The sequence below is a fragment of the Phragmites australis genome, chromosome 5 (assembly GCF_958298935.1).
Source record: "Phragmites australis chromosome 5, lpPhrAust1.1, whole genome shotgun sequence".
Taxonomy (NCBI): domain Eukaryota; kingdom Viridiplantae; phylum Streptophyta; class Magnoliopsida; order Poales; family Poaceae; genus Phragmites; species Phragmites australis.
In genome coordinates this window covers 42,164,867-42,182,430 of record NC_084925.1, presented here as the reverse complement: position 1 = coordinate 42,182,430, position 17,564 = coordinate 42,164,867, and the positions used below count along the sequence as shown (strand labels likewise).

The 17,564-nt window shown below is 46.2% G+C and overlaps 1 protein-coding gene across 1 annotated transcript; it reads right to left on the bottom strand.

The window, feature by feature from the left end:
- Positions 1–3,007: 3,007 nt before the first annotated feature.
- LOC133919775 (RING-H2 finger protein ATL46-like) lies at positions 3,008–4,896 on the bottom strand. Its single transcript, XM_062364276.1, has one exon. The coding sequence runs from the start codon at positions 4,352–4,354 to the stop codon at positions 3,158–3,160; it is 1,197 nt and encodes a 398-aa protein (XP_062220260.1). The 5' UTR covers positions 4,355–4,896; the 3' UTR covers positions 3,008–3,157.
- Between the last annotated feature and the right edge of the window lie 12,668 nt (positions 4,897–17,564).

Sequence of the window (17,564 nt, the reverse complement as noted above, 5' to 3'; positions counted from 1 at the left end):
TTGGTCGTTTTATGATTAATAAAGAAAAAAAATTCACTTTACTCTCTCAAACTATACTAGTGGTTCGAATAACACCAAAATTTTTAAAGTGTCTATTTTACTCTCCCGAAGTTTCAATACCGAATCACTTAACCCTGTAGAGTGGTTTCACTAAACAGTTTTAATGACGTGAACGCCATATCACCTAGTTTTTTTGCCACATGGCAGCCACCTCATCATCTTCCTCCTCACTCTCCTCTACTCCTTACCCACACCCTCCTCTGCTCTTGTGCCGCCGACGTCGCCGCCAGTGCGTCCTTCCGTGCGACCTCCCTTGCTGACCCACTCGGCACCGTGGCCCGACAGCCCGAGGCTGTGCCACTGCTGACCCGTGCTGTCCCGCCTTGAGCCGCCAACCCGAACACCCTCGTGGCGCCCTGACCACGACCGTGTCGCGCCGCGACCTCCTCTGCTTCGTCGACCACATCTCGACCACTTCTGCGGCGCCCCCGACCACGCCACCCTCTCCCTCCGCGAGGCCCCAGGTGAGCACCTACGCCACCCACACCTCTCCTCTCCCTCCTCCCTTTCCCCTTCCCCTCCGACTTGGGCCACCACCCTGCGTGCCGCCTCCCGCCGAGGGCAGCTCACCTCAGGCTCCGTTCGAGCCCCCTCGGTCAAGGCATTGCCTCCCCTCACCGAGGTGGTGCTCGTGCCACCTCGGCCGGGGAAGCGCCGGAGCAGGGTGGCCACTTACGGCCCGAGGCTCTGCCCTACCGTGCAAGCCGCGAGCTCACGAGCGCATGGGTGTGGCCTTGCCGCCGAGTGTCATTCCCCTTCCCGAGCTCCGGGGAGCCCACCCCGGGCATCCCCTCCCCCTGCGCGCCTCCTGCCACCGCCCGGCTGAACCGTCGCCTCCCCCCCCCTCTCTGCTTCGGTGGAGAAAGGAAAAAAGAAAGAGAAGGAAAGAAGAGAAGAGAAAAGAGAAAAAGGAAAGAAAAGAAAAGGGGGCTGACGTGGCAAAAAAAACTAGACGACATGGCGTCCACGTCATCAAAACTGCTAAGTGAAACCACTTCAGGGGTTAAGTGATCCGGTATTGAAACTTCGGAGAAGTAAAACGGACGGTTTGAAAGTTCATAGGGTTATCCGGACCACTGGCATAGTTTGAAGGAGTAAAGTGGACTTTTTCCATTAATAAATAACCCAAAGACGAGCCATATCATAATATAGCATTGTACTATCAGCCATCAGTATTATCCTGGTAACAGAATACTAATATTGTAGGTTCACAAATCTTCAGTCCAGTCAAAAACCTAGTCACCACCATCTGGTGCAATAAGCAAAAGGTGGAGCAATTTTGAGTTGGACGCCGGACACTTGCAGGCATGAATGCATGATGGATTGACCAGCTGGACAGACTAAGACATAAAGATTGTTAAAATGGAACAAAAGCGAGAGCAATATCAGAACAACATTTATACTGAGTTTGACAGGAAAGGTAATAAAAACAATTGCTACTTGGGAAATGGAAAAGAAGAAGAAGAAGAGGAAACCATAAAAGTTCATCCAACAGCTGCAACACTCGGAAGGTTTTCAAAATTCAGAGAGTGATGATCAGAACCAATTGCAATCTTCGACATGTTACCACTTACCACCGTCATATCTTGAATAGTCCCCATATGTTCAATTGGAATGGAAAAAGATTGTTTGAAATACTATATATGTAACTTCCATATGAAGGGTCTCAGACTATCCAGGAATGAAGCAAAGCATCATGGGTTGCTTTCTACTACATCAACAAAGAAACTGTTGCTCTACTATGTGAGTATTAGGAGATAATTGAAAGAGTGGATTATAAGATCCAAAAGGTTCTTCTGGAAGTTAAGACACAGATGCTTAAAGGTGATAAACCAAAAGAGAGGCGACAGCTTGGATTCAAAGTCATTGGTAAAAGAATGCAACCTGTATCATTCATACTACATTAATACTTATAACTTGTTTGGGGCAAAAAAAAAAAAAAAAAATGCCAGCAAGTCGCAAAAAATATATAATAGCTACTATCAGCCAATGATTTAGAAGCTAAAAGTTTAATCTGGCCAATGCACCTCAATAATTTAAAAGCTGATATTGTAGAACCTACATATTCCCTCCAACAAATATAGATGTAATGCTAAACTCCCCTTCATGTTCTAGCTCTTCTTTTTAAGGAAGACTAAACTCCCCTTCATGTTCTAGCTCTTTTTTTTTTTAAAGGTAGACTCTCCTTGTTCACAAATATATGTTGATCTATGTTTTCAAGAAGATGCCTCACAAAATTCCAATTTATGTGCCATCTTTCTAACAACTTCAACCCATAATAATATACTTTGCAAAAAATTAATAAGGTTACCATGATCGAATTGATCCACACCTTCGTACGAAAACCAAATAAGTCATATGTTTATTTGTTTATGAGAGCAAGGGAGTAAATAATAGTGAGCTTGTCAATACATCCCTGTTTACTGTCATATCCTCCTAAAGTTGTTGTTATGAACCATGAAACAAGTCAAAGACAAACTTGTACTGTATTAGAAAACCTTGCTGATCATAAAAAGGTCCTAGTACTTGCAGTGATACACACGATGACATCCATGCCAGAAGAAATGACACGTACTGATCAGAGCCTCAGAGGTTTGTCTTTAAGGATGCACTCTTGCAATTTAGAACCCATATAACATAGAATCAGAATGTCAAAAGGTGTAATAAAGGGAACCTGCTCTATGAGTGAATCAATGGTTTCATCTAAAAACTAGAGGTTTCTTAAGGAAGTAATCACTGCAGTGATATGGACATATACCACACTGTAGGTTAACGCAGTCTCCTGATTGATAATTACATGAAAGGAAATTGCAGAATCAAGAACACAAATAGACTATAAATCGATGTTTGGGTGATGATGTATTAGACTTCTGAATGAATTTTTTGGAATACCAATAACATGAGAATATAAACTACACCATCTTGAACAATCACAAACAATTACAAGCAATACAGTAAGCATGTCAAAATTTATCCCTCGATGAGAATGATCATTTTGATGAGAGCTGGGACACACTAAATCAGATCAAATAACTATAGCTAAGCAATTCAACAGCCAACAGTAGGGAAAAAAAGAACCAAAAAATTATAGACAGAGTCACATATCTGACTTATCTCCGGTGGCATTTCTTTTCATCCATGGTAGGCTCCCAGTATCTGAGCAATTGTCGGAACCAGCTGGCAGCTTGCCCTTCACACTAGACCACTGCCAGATCTTCGACACGGAGAAGCTCTCGCCTTTGTTCCTTGCACAAATCCTCTTGCCCTCCATAACTTCAACATTGGCAGAGCTTAAACCAGTAGCTCTTTCTCTAAATCTGCTGCTCACACCATTTCTGCCACGACCTGGCTGGAGAGCGACTCGAAGTTCAGAAGCCCCAAGAACATACTGGTAAGTGCCCATGGAGAAGCATCTCCTTGCATCCAAGCTGCTACTGCTACTCTCCCCTGCCTCCCTACTCATTATACCAGCTGCATTGCCATTACCAACAACACCGATGGCACCCTGATTTCCAACATTCTTGAACTTCCCAAGCCTTACTGGAAATACCCTCTTCTCGGTCACTGGCTGCTCCTCATCAATGGACTTTTGCCTGGAAACTTGAAATCCATCCTCACACTCCTCCGACAGCGGCTCCTCCTCCAACCTCTCATCAAAATCAAACATGAGGCTCTCTATCGTCATCCCGGGAACAAAGAGCGTACCACGGCAAAGCGGGCATGTCGAATTGGACAGTAGCCATGTATCTATGCACTGCAGATGGAAGGCGTGCCCGCACATCGGCAACAACCTGAGCCTGTCCTCCCCATCAAACTCACACAAGCACACCGCGCAGTCAAACGGCTCCTTGTTGCCACCAATAATTTCACGGTACGCGAACACAGGCAGCGCATCAATGAACTCCTGGTCGAGCCCAGAGTCGTGCAAATGGAACAGCTGCTGCAGCTGCCGGTCCATCGCAGCGTCCCCTTCGCCTGGCCGGTGCAGCGACGCAGCAGACTCCCCCCTGCCGGCTCCGCGGTGGTGGTGCTTCTTCATGAGTAGCCTCACAAGGAGGTGGAGCAGCCCGCAGATGAAGAAGACTACCGCAAGAATCACTATGATGAACAACACCGCAGGGCTAATTCTCCCATTGCCGCCACCACCACCGCTGCCACTAGCTGTCTGCACCTGCGGTGGGGATTGGGTGTTGTCAGGCAGTGAGTCCCTGATGACGCCGTGCAGGCTGGGCGAAGAAGACGGGTAAGGGGATACGGGTGCGAAAGATTGGGAAGAAACTACAATTGCAACCATCTCCTGCAATCTCGGATTGAGAGGAGACACCCACAACTCATCTGATCATAGGGGAGGACGGCTCAGTGGTAATTGTCCCCAGCCCAAGATGCAATCTTTGGCTCTCCTATCAGCACAAACCCAACCAAGAATCCAGAAAATCAAATCTTTAGCTGAAAAGATCGGAGCTCCCACCTAAAAAGGCCAAATTTGGTGCAACCGAGAAGGCTCCAAGTACTAGAGACCAACAGGCGTGGGCACTTCCGGATGGAGCCCAGATCAGCAGTGGGATAGCAGTGGAGAAAGGGAAACCAAGTACCCCGAGAATTCTGATGGCATCGCTCTGCCTCTGTTGAGCTGAGCTGATACACGGCGGAGACGCCACTCAGATCGTGTGTGGCGACGGCGTTGGGGGCAGGGCGGAGGAGGCAGCGGTGGCGAGCGAGCGTGGCTTTTCGTTTCGTTTTTGGGTGTCGTGTGGGGTGGACGGGTGCGCGTCGCTTTCGGCCGCGAACTTTCACAAGTCTCGGTGTCCATGGGAAACACGGACCCCGTAGCCGCTGTAGGTGGGGGCGGTGGCACGGTGCGCCAGACGTGCGGCTCCCGTCTGACTTCGTGGATCTCGACCCTCGATGCCACTCGACGCGAAACGGCGAAAGGTCGCAGCAACCACATCGCGTCCCAGCTCGCCTCGGCGTTTACAACGGTGCCGGATTTTACTCTGCTTTGTAAAATTTCTTTGCGTATAGTTAGGTTTGGCTAGGCCTGAAGCCTAGAACTTTCCACCTAAAAAAACCTTGAATTTTAGATCTCGTCCATCGGAGCAACAAATTATACTTGAAGAAACAGCTCGTGCAGTGGATAACGTGCGGCCATCCAACCTGTCAACGATTTTGACTTCCTTTCGATCCATCTGCAGTTTGAAACTGGAAAAGCCAGACACAAAATAACAGCAAGCACACAGCAATAATTAGTTATGTCGTGGGATCGAGTGCCAGTTGTCACTCTCATTTGGGACCTCCCTCGCTCTGCTCGGCAGCACGAAAGGGGCCAGCCGCCTGAGCTCGTGGCCTGTGAGTGAGTTTTGGCCGATTTGTCGAAGTGTGCAAAGCGCCAGCGGCCTCGCTGTGCTGCACATGTAATTGCCGGCTGAGCGTCTGGAAGGCTGGAACCGGTGCAAATAGGTCGCAGCACTAGACTTCCTCACACGAAGTCAGATCTAATCACGGTAGTCCGGGCCGACAAACCTGACTTGATCCGGCCCCAAAAAAAAAAACCCAACCTGGCTAGGCCGGACTTGTCCCTTGGGCGCCCTCAGGCTCTTGTTCACAGCACAATGCTATTTTTGAGCGAGGCTTGAGTTTTAAGTGTGTTTGGTTGGAGTATAAGGTTAGATAAAATATAATTATTCATGTCTTATTGGATGAGATGATTTAATTTCTTATTTGATTGGATGGATAGAACCTACACAGAGATAGCCTAAAATTTTGTGAGAATTGCTCGTCATTGTTTAGTTTTTCATTAAAATATAATCATACGAGATCTTGTCTTGTTGATTTAATTGCAATGAATATAATGATATAATTGGATCGCAAATCAGATAAACAATTTAAAAGATAATATCATTTAAGATATGTTAAAAGAATGTATTTACTCTAACTAACAAGATTATGCCACATCAGCAGGATAAAAGCTTATACATAACATGGATCGCTCCCCATCATATTTTTTTTGGATTAGGCTTACCTAGTATCTGAGAAGAATATTCTCTCTAAATGACATCATATCTAGCTTGCTCTCTAGCTAAACACCTTATAAAACTAGATGATCATCTCCTATTTAAGATATTCCTCTAACCAAGCACATCCTAATTTTTTCTTGTCAGGATAGCTTGTCCTGACCCAACACTTGTGTAGCAACCTCAGTAGAATGAGTTGGGTGTTGGAGAACAAATATGCTACATTAGCATAAAACAAATTTTCTACCACGTTCAACTAATAAATCATAAGTATGGGATCATAGATCATTAACACTAGAGGCTCAGAAGAACAACCGGAGTAAACCGGTCCAACATCGTATGCTTCAATGTAGAGGAAGTATCTGAACTCAGAAGGGTGATCATTCCTTCTTCGCGACCTCGTCCTCATGTAGATGTAGATGATCTTCCTAGAAGTAGCCTCATCTCCTTACCAAGGCGATCAACGTTGCAATTGCCGCAATGCCTCTACAGTATTCACATGTCTTGGGATGGAACGTTATGCGTTGGTGTGCTAGCACCGCGTGTGCGCAACTAGGGTTTTGGGGGGTTAGGTGTTGGGGTAGCTAGGGTTTAGAGTGGCTAAACCGTATACTCCCTCACTCCATGCGCTCCCTTTATATAGAGTCTACTAATGGACTTCCGCATTGGTGACCCATAAGGACTATAATCCCTCATGTATCATAATCCAATTGACCCACGAACTGATCCAATATGTATTATTCTAACCTATTAAGTATGTGACCCGTTAGGTTCATATGTAAGTAGTCGTGCCTCAGAAACCCCTTTTTGAACCCAAATCAATAGCGGCTCCTAGCAAGAGATATTGACTCTCGAATATATATATATATATTTGTTTTACAATACTAATCTAAGCTCAAGGCGAGACACATAGCATCCTTATAATAGTTTGACCATTTACTTAATCTTTCATTGGATTATTAAACTTGCAATTATCTTTTTAATTATATTAATATGGTCGTACACTTTCTGATTCAACCACATCATGAGGTCAAAGAGATATCTCTTCTGTTATTTAGGAGAGACGAATTATATCTTGATTGCTCAAACCACACGACATATTTTATAATAAATCTGAAAATTATCTTTATGACTACCCTTATTACAGAGTAACGTTTGACAGCTCCTAAGTGTGTCGTTACATATTATGAGAATCAATGATGATGTTAGGTCTAAGAATCTTGTAGGTACACCATTTGATACTACAACTGATGATACATCATATAACAATTCCCGCAGTAACTCTAGGTGGGTCGATCCAATATCATATTCTCTAAATATGTTCCATATTATTAATTTGATAATCAATACATGTGTTGGTTTATGAATCATTATTATCTTACAGAGATTATTTAGAATAACATCGCAATACAAACAGAGAACTTCACGAAAGAATCACATACTTGCTAATCAATATTAACGATAGTTATACTAGAATATAATAACACATTATTAAAAAGTATATAAGCACGTGATACAATTATATTTAAAGTATATCAAAAGCACTGGGCTAGCTCATTCAGATGCAACGCTAACCTATGGCAGCTGCTTAATCTCACCAACCGCTAGGGCAAAAGTCTATATTTTGTCCCTCAACTCTTCCTCCAGTTTAATTTTTACCCCTAATTCTTGTTCGAATCAATTTACATCCCTCGTCTCCTAATACCATCCAAATATCATTCCCTACACAGTTTTTGATCTTACGTGGCATTAACATGGAAACCAAGTAGTGGCCTTGCATTGACGTGGACCGGTTTCCTTGCTCTCACTCCTAGTTCCATCTTACTCTCCTAGCACCACCCATGCAATCTGCATCGCCTCGCCACGCCTCGCGATGAGGACCACCTAGCGCAGACCTTGTTCGGCAGATCGATCGAGGCACAGCCAGCGGCGAGCATTGCGACGTGGCAGTGCTTGGCTCACACAGATGATCACGCCGGTGACAAGGTAATGAGGAGCTAGCGTGGGCAAAAGCTTAAGAATGATCTCCAAAAGTTCACCACACCTTCAGTTCGCCGGAATGCGTACTGCTGAGGCGGCTCGACATGCGATCAGATCGAGACTCACCAAAGTTGGGGAAGACGACATGCAAAAGCTCGATTCGGGCGGAGAGTGGAGGATTCGGTGTGGGAGACAGAGGGGAAAGCTTTGCACAACCTTCCTCTGCGCGATTTGAGGATCGGTTGGGCGGATTTGGTCTCGGCATTGTGGAGTTTGGTTTTGTGGCAAAGCTGTACATAGAACTACTATGTTCTCAAGCATGTGGCCAAGAGAAATCAGTAGGGGGGGGGGGGGGGAAGCGAGCAATAAGGGGGAGGGAAACTGAGAGAGGGGTCATGGCTAGGCTCTGGTGCTCGTTTGACGAAGGTGACGGGCTAGAGTGTGAGCGCGAGGGAGAATTGCTATTTTCGCTCTCTGTGATGTGCTGCTGTGCTCACAAAGAAAATGAGAGATGAGAGGAGAGAAAACCGCTAATGGTATTGCCCCGTCACACCTCGGTATCCAAATCAGCGCCACGTCGGAGAGAAAACTGGGAAAGGACCATATTTGGATGGTATTAGTAGATGAGGTATGTAAATCAATCCGAAGAAGAGTTAGGGTGAAAACTAAACCGTGGAAAAAGTTAAGGGACAAAATATGAACTTTTTCCGCTGCTCGACGACCCCAGGCTGTCGTTCCCCGCATGCCTCCCTCCAGGCAGAGGTCATGGAGCTCGCAGCCTGCCGCACGCGTGCCTCCCTCCTGATGTCGTTTTTCTCTTTTTCTCCAAGCCGAGCAAACCCAGATCCACCACTCGGGACTACCTGGCCACGCACCATGCTCGTCCAGACCACCCGATGCAAGCTCCTTCTCAATCTCAGCCTTCAACTGCAAGGTCAACAGCTCAGTGCTAAGAAATCACCAATCCATTAGACCATCACCCATCATGCCATATATTGTGCTCTATATTGTGCTTTATAAGTTGACTTGTAAATTGAATTATGTGTATTCTAAAAGCAAGGTATGAGTTTGATTTTTGTTGTATTTCGTTGGCTTTGCATTTTTCCCTCGAGCAGGCGTGGACTCTGAATCTATGTTTAGCGACGAGCCTTGGGCAGGCTTGGGCTAAAAGATTTTTGGTCAGGTTTTTGAAAGCCTAGCCCGGGGTTTGAATACAGGAAAATAAATGTGTATAAGCCTAGAAGCCTAGCCCGAGGTTTTCTTTTTTCCTAGAAGCCTAAAGTTATTTATTTTATTTGATTTTCTATATATGCCATTAAATTTAACCAAACTTCTGAAACACATTAGTTTAATATGAAAAAAAAAACCTTTCAATTTGCAACTCTCGACGATGGCCAATTGGTTGAAGTAGAGCAAAAAACCTTCTACCCATCCTGGAAAATAGGGGGAAAATGACTCCATGGACAATCAAATTTGAACATGATGGACCACAACTCTCCAGGTATTGCTCAAATGCTCTCAAGTATCTCTTGACGAGCATAGCCAATATAGTGCTCACTCACGGCGAACGAGCTGCAAGAATGGTTGTGCTCCAAAGGTTGCGACCCTTCGATATTAAGTAAAATTGTACATTTAAAAATAAAAAATATTAAAAAGAACTCATATTCACCTAAAAAATGGCAAGACTTTATGGGAAAAATTATGGATATGGCGAGGATGCAGTCATGCTGACTTTTGTACATTTGAACCATATGTGAATAGCACAATGATATTGTTTTGCGGATTTGAAACAATCGCGCTTGGTATTTCGAATTGATGTATTGTATTACTGCATATGTATCGCGAGTGTGCCAATATACTATTGTATACGAAGAACATGAGACAATTGTAATCAAAACACGTAACTTTATTCATTCAATCTCGAATTCATAAAGTACAGTTTCATATGAATACAATGTCACACACACGAGTACAACGCACACGCTATCTGACTACTTCTGGCGACTGTGTCCTCCTGGTTCTTGTGACCTCGTGAAGCCTCCGGTTAATTACACCCATCTCTCGGGCTACCTCCAATTATGCTGCGCTGTTGGTCGTCGTACTCAGGTCGTCTCCGAGTCTGCAAGGCTGTAGTCACATACATCACAGACCAAGCCAAGTAAGCGTCAAAAATCAAAATAGTAAAAGAAACGGGACAAACAGTCTGTCATGAGCCTTATGGACTGTTTATACATCCCGGATCATCATCGGCCACACATGCCTCAGAGTTGTAGTCCCCTCATCATCGGCCGTAGCCTTAGGTACTACGGAGAGATAGATGGAGAGAGAATATAGCTACATGTCCGTTTACCGGCTACAACCTATTGGGAGCCCGACAAACAACGATGTCTCTAGACTCCCATCTACAACCTCTAATCTCGACCTATCCCACAACAATACAGCCACACAGGCAAATACTACAAAGGTGAAGGGTGATAACAAGCCACATAGCCCCACAGGTAATAGTTACAACAACTACCAATCTCACCATCCATCACAGAAACAACACCTAAGGTAGTCAGCATGATGGCATACGTTCGGCCCGACGACGCTCAAGCCCCCAGCCGCGCCAGTACTGCCCGAGCACGATGGTGCCTAAGTTCCCAGCCGAACCGGTGCTGCATCAACACGACAACAAATAAAGAACATAGGGGGAGGGCAGCAAACACATATGCCCAGCCACAACCCACACCCCAAAATCACAGCAATAACACACACAGTTAGCCACAACGGACGTGAGTTGGCTACCGGTGTATTCTCTGGATGATGGTGCTCAGATCAAGCGCTCAAACACGACAACAGATCATTCACCCAACGGTGCTCAAATGCGGCGGCGTTCGGACACCCTGCCGGTAAATCAGCGGCTCTCTGATTCCCTGCCAGCAACCTATGAACACTACAACAAACAGAAAGGAGGGGCAACAACATATATATGCCCACTAAAACTCATGATAGCCCACATGCCTTCACAGCCATGGCGCAAAGCGCCGGCCGACTCTCATCATAGCACCAAGCTACCTTCATGGACATGGCATAATAGCCGAATTTCATCATAGCACCAAGAACATCAGCCGGCCAACTCATAACACCATCTCACCAAAATAACAGCGCCGCCGGCCAAGATCAAAGCAACAGAATAACAGCTGCCGCCCAACATCAAAACCACAGACCACAGCACCTCCACGGACACGGCATAATAGCTGGATTTCATCACAGCACCGAGAACATCAGTCGGCCAACTCATAACACCATCTCACCAAAACAACAGCGCCGCCGGCCAAGATCAAAGCAACAGAACAATACCCGCCGGCCAACATCAAAACCACAGATCACAACACCTCCATAGACACGGCATAAAGGCCGGTCAGCACCACCTGCTCACGCGCGGACGAGGCCCGAAGGCCGGTCGGCCATCCGCTTGCATGGGCGTGGCATCGAAGCGCCGGTCGGCCACCTACTCATCGCATGGCGCGACGCGAACACCGACCGGTGGCCCTGTAGTGAATAGAAGGAGGGGAAGGCGCAGCTATGGCAGAGACCCACCGGCACACGAGGCGAGGACGGACATGGCACTCCGGCAAGCAAAAACACGACGACCAAGCAAAGATCAAGGCGATGAGCTTTCTCCCTCTCTCTGTCTCTCTCTCTCTCTTCTCCTCTCTCCCTCTCAGATCCGGCCTCTCCCCTCTCCCCACAGGGCACCCGTCCGAGTTATATAGCGTCGGCGAAGGGTTCCCACCGTGGGGAAATCGGATCGACCGTTTGGATTTGGGGAGGGAGAAGATAAGATCTAGGGGGATAAGGATGAGCGTGCATCTGTGGTCCACCGGCCAGAGGAGAGGGGGAGGGGAGCGCGCACAGTGTGAGAAAGAGTGGCGCAGCTCGGGCGCTGGGGTGGCGCAACCGATGCGCACGCTTGAGCGCGAGGACCCGAGAACAGAGAAGAGGAAGTGAGAGCAGGAGAGAAAAGCAGGCAGCTCGGGCGCGGGCGCAGCTGAGCCGGTGAGCACGAGGAGCAAGGCGGCGCCGGGAGAAAGAGCGGGCGGCGGCGCACTCAGGAAGGAGGGGGGAGTGGATGAGGACGAGGAGAGGATAAGGTCGTCGGGAGACGGGCTGTAGGGGGCAGCGGGATAAGGGTGGGGGGTGACCGGTCCGGGCCGGCTCGGTGCGAGAAGGAGGCCGGCCGCCTGGGTTGGGCCACGCGGCCAGGGGAGAAAAAGGAGGAAAGAAAGACTGGGCTGGCCCAATAGACCGGCCGAGTCGCCCCTTCTTTTTTTTTCTTTTTTTTTATGTATACACACATGGGGGTCGCGCATATAGATACGACAAAATATCATCATACAGATATCATGCATACACCAATAGCAAAGTATGAAATCAACTTGAATGCTTGTCCATAAACAACAAACACTAAACATTTCGAAACGGTCGAACTTGTCAAATGTTAAAGGGCACGAGTTACACGACAACTCATCTTCGTGTCTTCGCTGCAGGCGTGCTATATAAGGCTTAGGTGTCAATTCATCATAACAAGAACCGACATTCAAATATGGGCACCGAGGATATCAAGCTTGAGTATCCAGGCCTAGCTCAAGCTTGAATCATAATCCTTTCAAGGTTTATACTGAATTTGAGCTTGGCTCTACCAAAACTCAAATTGGTCTGAGTTCAGTAACTTAGTGACAGGTAAAGAGCTCAAACAACCTCAAGGTTCACTAGGCTAAAGTACGGTGCATCTATACTACTACCATATGCAAATAGCCAATTAAACTTAGACCCTGTTTATTTTTTATGTGGATTGTCACACTCTAAATTATGTGGAGAAACCCATTCCAATCAGATTTTGGATTGTGATATTATTACGACGTGGATTATGAATGATAATAATCAACTTTTAAACTGTGACAGTTAATTTTATTTTTATTTTTAAGACTAGATTCCATAAGATTAAAAAACAAACAGAACCTTACCTTAGTGTCAAGTTGACAGCCTTTAAATAATATTATTTTATTGAAAAAAGATGCCCTTCCCACATGCAAACGCCCAATTTTTTTAAATAATATTATTTTATTGAAAAATATTAAAAATAATAGCTGAATTCAAAAAATTACAAAAATAGATACTGTTGACCTGCAGAATATCAACAAGAGATCTGTCGATATTCCGTGTGCCGACATGCTATGTGGCACTAAGCCCGGGGGCCTGTCGACAGGGTAGACACCGACAAGGGTGTCATGGTAGCGATAGCCGACAAGGCTATCGGTAAACGGAATGCCAACAGACCTGTCAGTACTCCATTTGACGAAAACCCGACAACTATATTTTTTAATTAATTTTCTAAATAATTAGAAGAATATAATGTATTTATTGAAAGATTTTTATTAATAATTAGGAGAATATCATGTATTTAATGAGGCACCGCCAAAACTCAATGTGGATCCTATAAAAGAAGTTAAAAGAGTTGTCTAAATGGTATCATAGAGTGGTTTATTTTTTGCTAATGTTATTTTGATATAATTTTATCGATATTTCTTTATTTAGTTCATGTAAAATTGTGTGGGTACTTTTTTTTTAGTAAAGTAGCTTTGGAAGGATACAAAATCTAAATTTTCTTACAATAGTAGTTGTGAAGCACAATTATCATATTACCCGATATGGAGTTTATATACGCTAGTAAATATTATATGGATATGGGGTTTATCGTCACTGCGCGAAGGGACCATAACTATAAAGAAAATGATGGCAACAAATATTGGCATGTACGGTACACATAAAGATTAACTTAATAGCATGCCGCTGGTAACCTAACATGCTTTAGAGAATAAAAATAGGCTGTGTTACAATAGATACTCTCTACTAAGTGCACCTAGGATATTTGCCCCTTTCTAGGGCATCGGGCCCCCCACCTTAGCACGATAGGTCCTCTCCTACTTCCTTTCCCTCTCTATTTCGCGTGCTTAAGCCGCGGCACGCTCCTTCGTGGCGTTCCTAATGCGCTCCTCCTTATATCGCTTCATCCATAGTTCCTCCTAATGTCGCTCGTACTCGTGACGTTCGTAAGCTTCCCTCCTCCACTGCATCTTCATGTCCACTCACCGCTTCCGGTGCTCATTTTGCTCCATATCCAGCCATTCCATGAAGTCGTAGATAGGTGGAGGAGAATGGACAAAAGAAACAGGAGGTGAGATTAGTAAGAGAGTGCATGAAATCGTATGGAAAGACCCACATGAGTGATCTATGTCATTATACCGGTGGGTACTTGTATGATCCATATCGAGATTTATCATACTGTTAGTTGACACATACGAAGAAACGTAGACCATAGGTGTAGGAGATATCTTGGGACTTGCGAAACCTACAAGGATCGCACAGAAGCATATCGACGGTTTGACACCCTGTGGGATAAAAATCATTCAATGTTTCTTAGGTGAGTTTGGTGAAGCTGAAGAAAACATTGTAGTTAAGAGAGCTGAGGAATGAATGGTCTATCTATGGATGAGAGTGGGATTATTTATAGTGGCTGGAGGCCGGTGCATGGAGTGACTGCACGGGCTTGGATGAGACTGCAGCATAGGATTCCCAGTGAAATCTGGAAAAGTTATGGCATTGATGCTTGGCAGAGATTTTCTGTGAAAGCTGTTGCTTGGTGTGGTCATTTTATTGTGCGACAGTTTAGGAATGAGTTATTGTTGTCTCTGCATAGAATGCAGGAAATCCTATGAAAACATTGGGCTTAGAAAAAACGTATAGGTAGAATGATAAATCTTGACCATTTCATTGATGAAAGTAAAGTACAAGTAGTCACTTTGTGTTTAAAGCCTGATAAATCCAAGCCATTTCTAAAGCATGAGTCAAGACAGAGGTGTTGTCATTTCATGATTAAAGCTGAGTTATATGGTCACTTCGTGTCTAAAGCTTGATTCACGATACATGTGTGGTCATTTAATGCATAAAGCTCTATGTTGTGGTTATTTCATGCATAAAGCTCTATCGTGTCATGTAACGTAGTATTTTGTTTGCACGATGCTACACTTTAGGATGAAACGAGAACACATATAATAAAACCATAGCTGATAACATAGTAACGACATAAACATCATTAATGGCATGCCAAACACATACTAGAAATAACATAAACATGTACAAGTACTGTCTAAAGACGTGGTCAAGGGGCGTCGCCATCGCCACGGGCGCGCTTCTTGGGCATGCCTGGCCCCCTCAATTGGCCTGCTGCTCTGTGATATACGTGGTCAGTAGAGTACGTCAAGGGGTCGCACGGAGGGTGCAGAGGCCGTGCAGCGTAAGCAGGGGTGGCAGGGTCATCCTGTTATGACCGCGTCGGTGGAGGTTCCCCCGCTGTATGCGACGGGCCCTCCACATCGATCAGCTCCGTTGACCAGTCGTCCATCAAGGAATGCGACGAGCGGATGCTACATCGAAGGAGGGTGGAATTGTTGCATGGTACAACTATATCAAATGTCGTGCATCACAGTCTAGTTGACTCGAAAGATACAATCCCGAGTGATACCATTGGTAGTGATGAACCTGAAACAGAAGCACCCGAGCGGAAACCAGGAGCCAGCACGTACCGTAACCATGGTGGCATAGACGACGAGGCTGGTTCTGTGTGGAAGCGTGGTGGCGTAGCCCGAGCACGTGACAGTGACCTCGTTTGTGTAGTAGGCTTGAGGACGTACGATACCCTCAGGCATGAAGCACGAACCTGTCAAGGCAACATCGTGCCAGCCGACGCAGACCGGCCATCGGCTCACCCGGGTCAACTCGCGGTGGGTCCGACTCCCAACGGTTCAAGAAGTCTAGTAGCTCTGTGCCGACGTCCCTGCATGTGTTCGCCTGCAATGTCCGAGAGAACACATTTAATAATAAGAATGAAAGTTAGTATAATGAAACATCATCACGTACCATTGCGTAGTACGCCACCGTCGGCTCTGTAGCGAACGTGTCGGTGACCTCTAGCTCGTGTTGTGGTGGCTCCGGAGGCACTGGGAAGCACCTAACTCATGTCACCTCGTGAAACTAGCACAAGTACGCGTCCTTCATCCTAGGGTCATAAGGACTGCTGGGGACGTGGACGTGTGCAGCCGTGTCCGCCCAGTTGTCCATCCACGCATGCAACTTACCCCTCCAAGTTGCATCGTATGCGATGCCCTGACCCTTCCGCGTCATCCTGCAAGACGAAGTTATGATTACATAACTTCATACGTGAATAGTGTAGAACATGTAACTACAAATACTTATAAGTGAGTGTTGTTTGTCGGTCATCGTGACAACAAAAGGTGTTGGTGATACCCGAACTGCATGAACACTCTATTCGGGTAATAGAACTCGATCGTGACGTCGAACACCAGTCGTCATCGTGTAAGCCAGAAAGCTTGGTCTCGTGGCACAGGTCGAAGAGGCCAAGAGGTGCGCGTCGTGACCGCGTCGTGGTCGTATGGTGTCTAGCGCACTCTGTCTGTTTACAGCTGATCTAATGTGACAACAAACTAAGGGTACGAAGAGTGTGTCATTGCCGTCACCCACCTCGGCTGCATGAAAAAGAAAACTGTCAGGCACATAAGCGTCATGAAACAACATTACTGAAACAGATGTGTTGACTTGTATTACTTACTTCGCGCTTGCACCAGAGGGAACCCATCATAGGGCCGTCCACTGCGTCGTGCAAGCCGAACTCATCGGGGAAGTAGAAAGACTCGTCATACACGTTGTATGAGCTCAAGTGTGGGCGCCCTATGTCGAAGCAATCGTACGACCACAATGTTAAGAGAAAAGGACAACCTGTGATCAACTCGGAGTCACTCCTCCTGCTTCAGGCCTTGCACAATGCCTGGTACGTGTGCGCTAGGATCGGGGAGCCCCAACTAAACTGAGGGACCTGCTCCACGGGGGCGTCTGCAATCTGCTGCGTGAAAAAGACGAACCGCTTGTTGACGATGTCCGCGTGCGTGCTGGCGAAGAGGACCCACCCGAACAACCAGATCAGGTACGCCTCCAGGTGTCATCGTACTCTTCAGTCCTCTGATTCTGGTGTCAGATGGTCCACCCAGAACAGCTGGACCTAGGCCTTTGATGGACCGTGTCGAAGGCCACCTGATCAGGCTACTAACCCTCACGAATGGCTCCGTGGAACCTAGCGAGGAGCTCATTCCTCCATTCGGCGTGCACATCTGACCCGAACACAGCAGTCCCTGCCATAGGCAATCCAAGTAGCATGGAGACGTCCTGCAACGTGACAATCATCTCTCTTATGGGCAGGTGAAAAGTGTGCGTATTCGTCCTCCAGCAGTCGACTAGTGCTATCAGCAATGCCTTGTCAAGGGGAAACCAGGGGGCCCGGTCCCTAGTCGGGTTGAGTAGACGAGCCAAAGTAAAGAGACCTGATGCCCTCAACCTACGAATAATAAAGAATGCGAGTAAAATATCGAATGATTTACAACAACAAACATATAATGC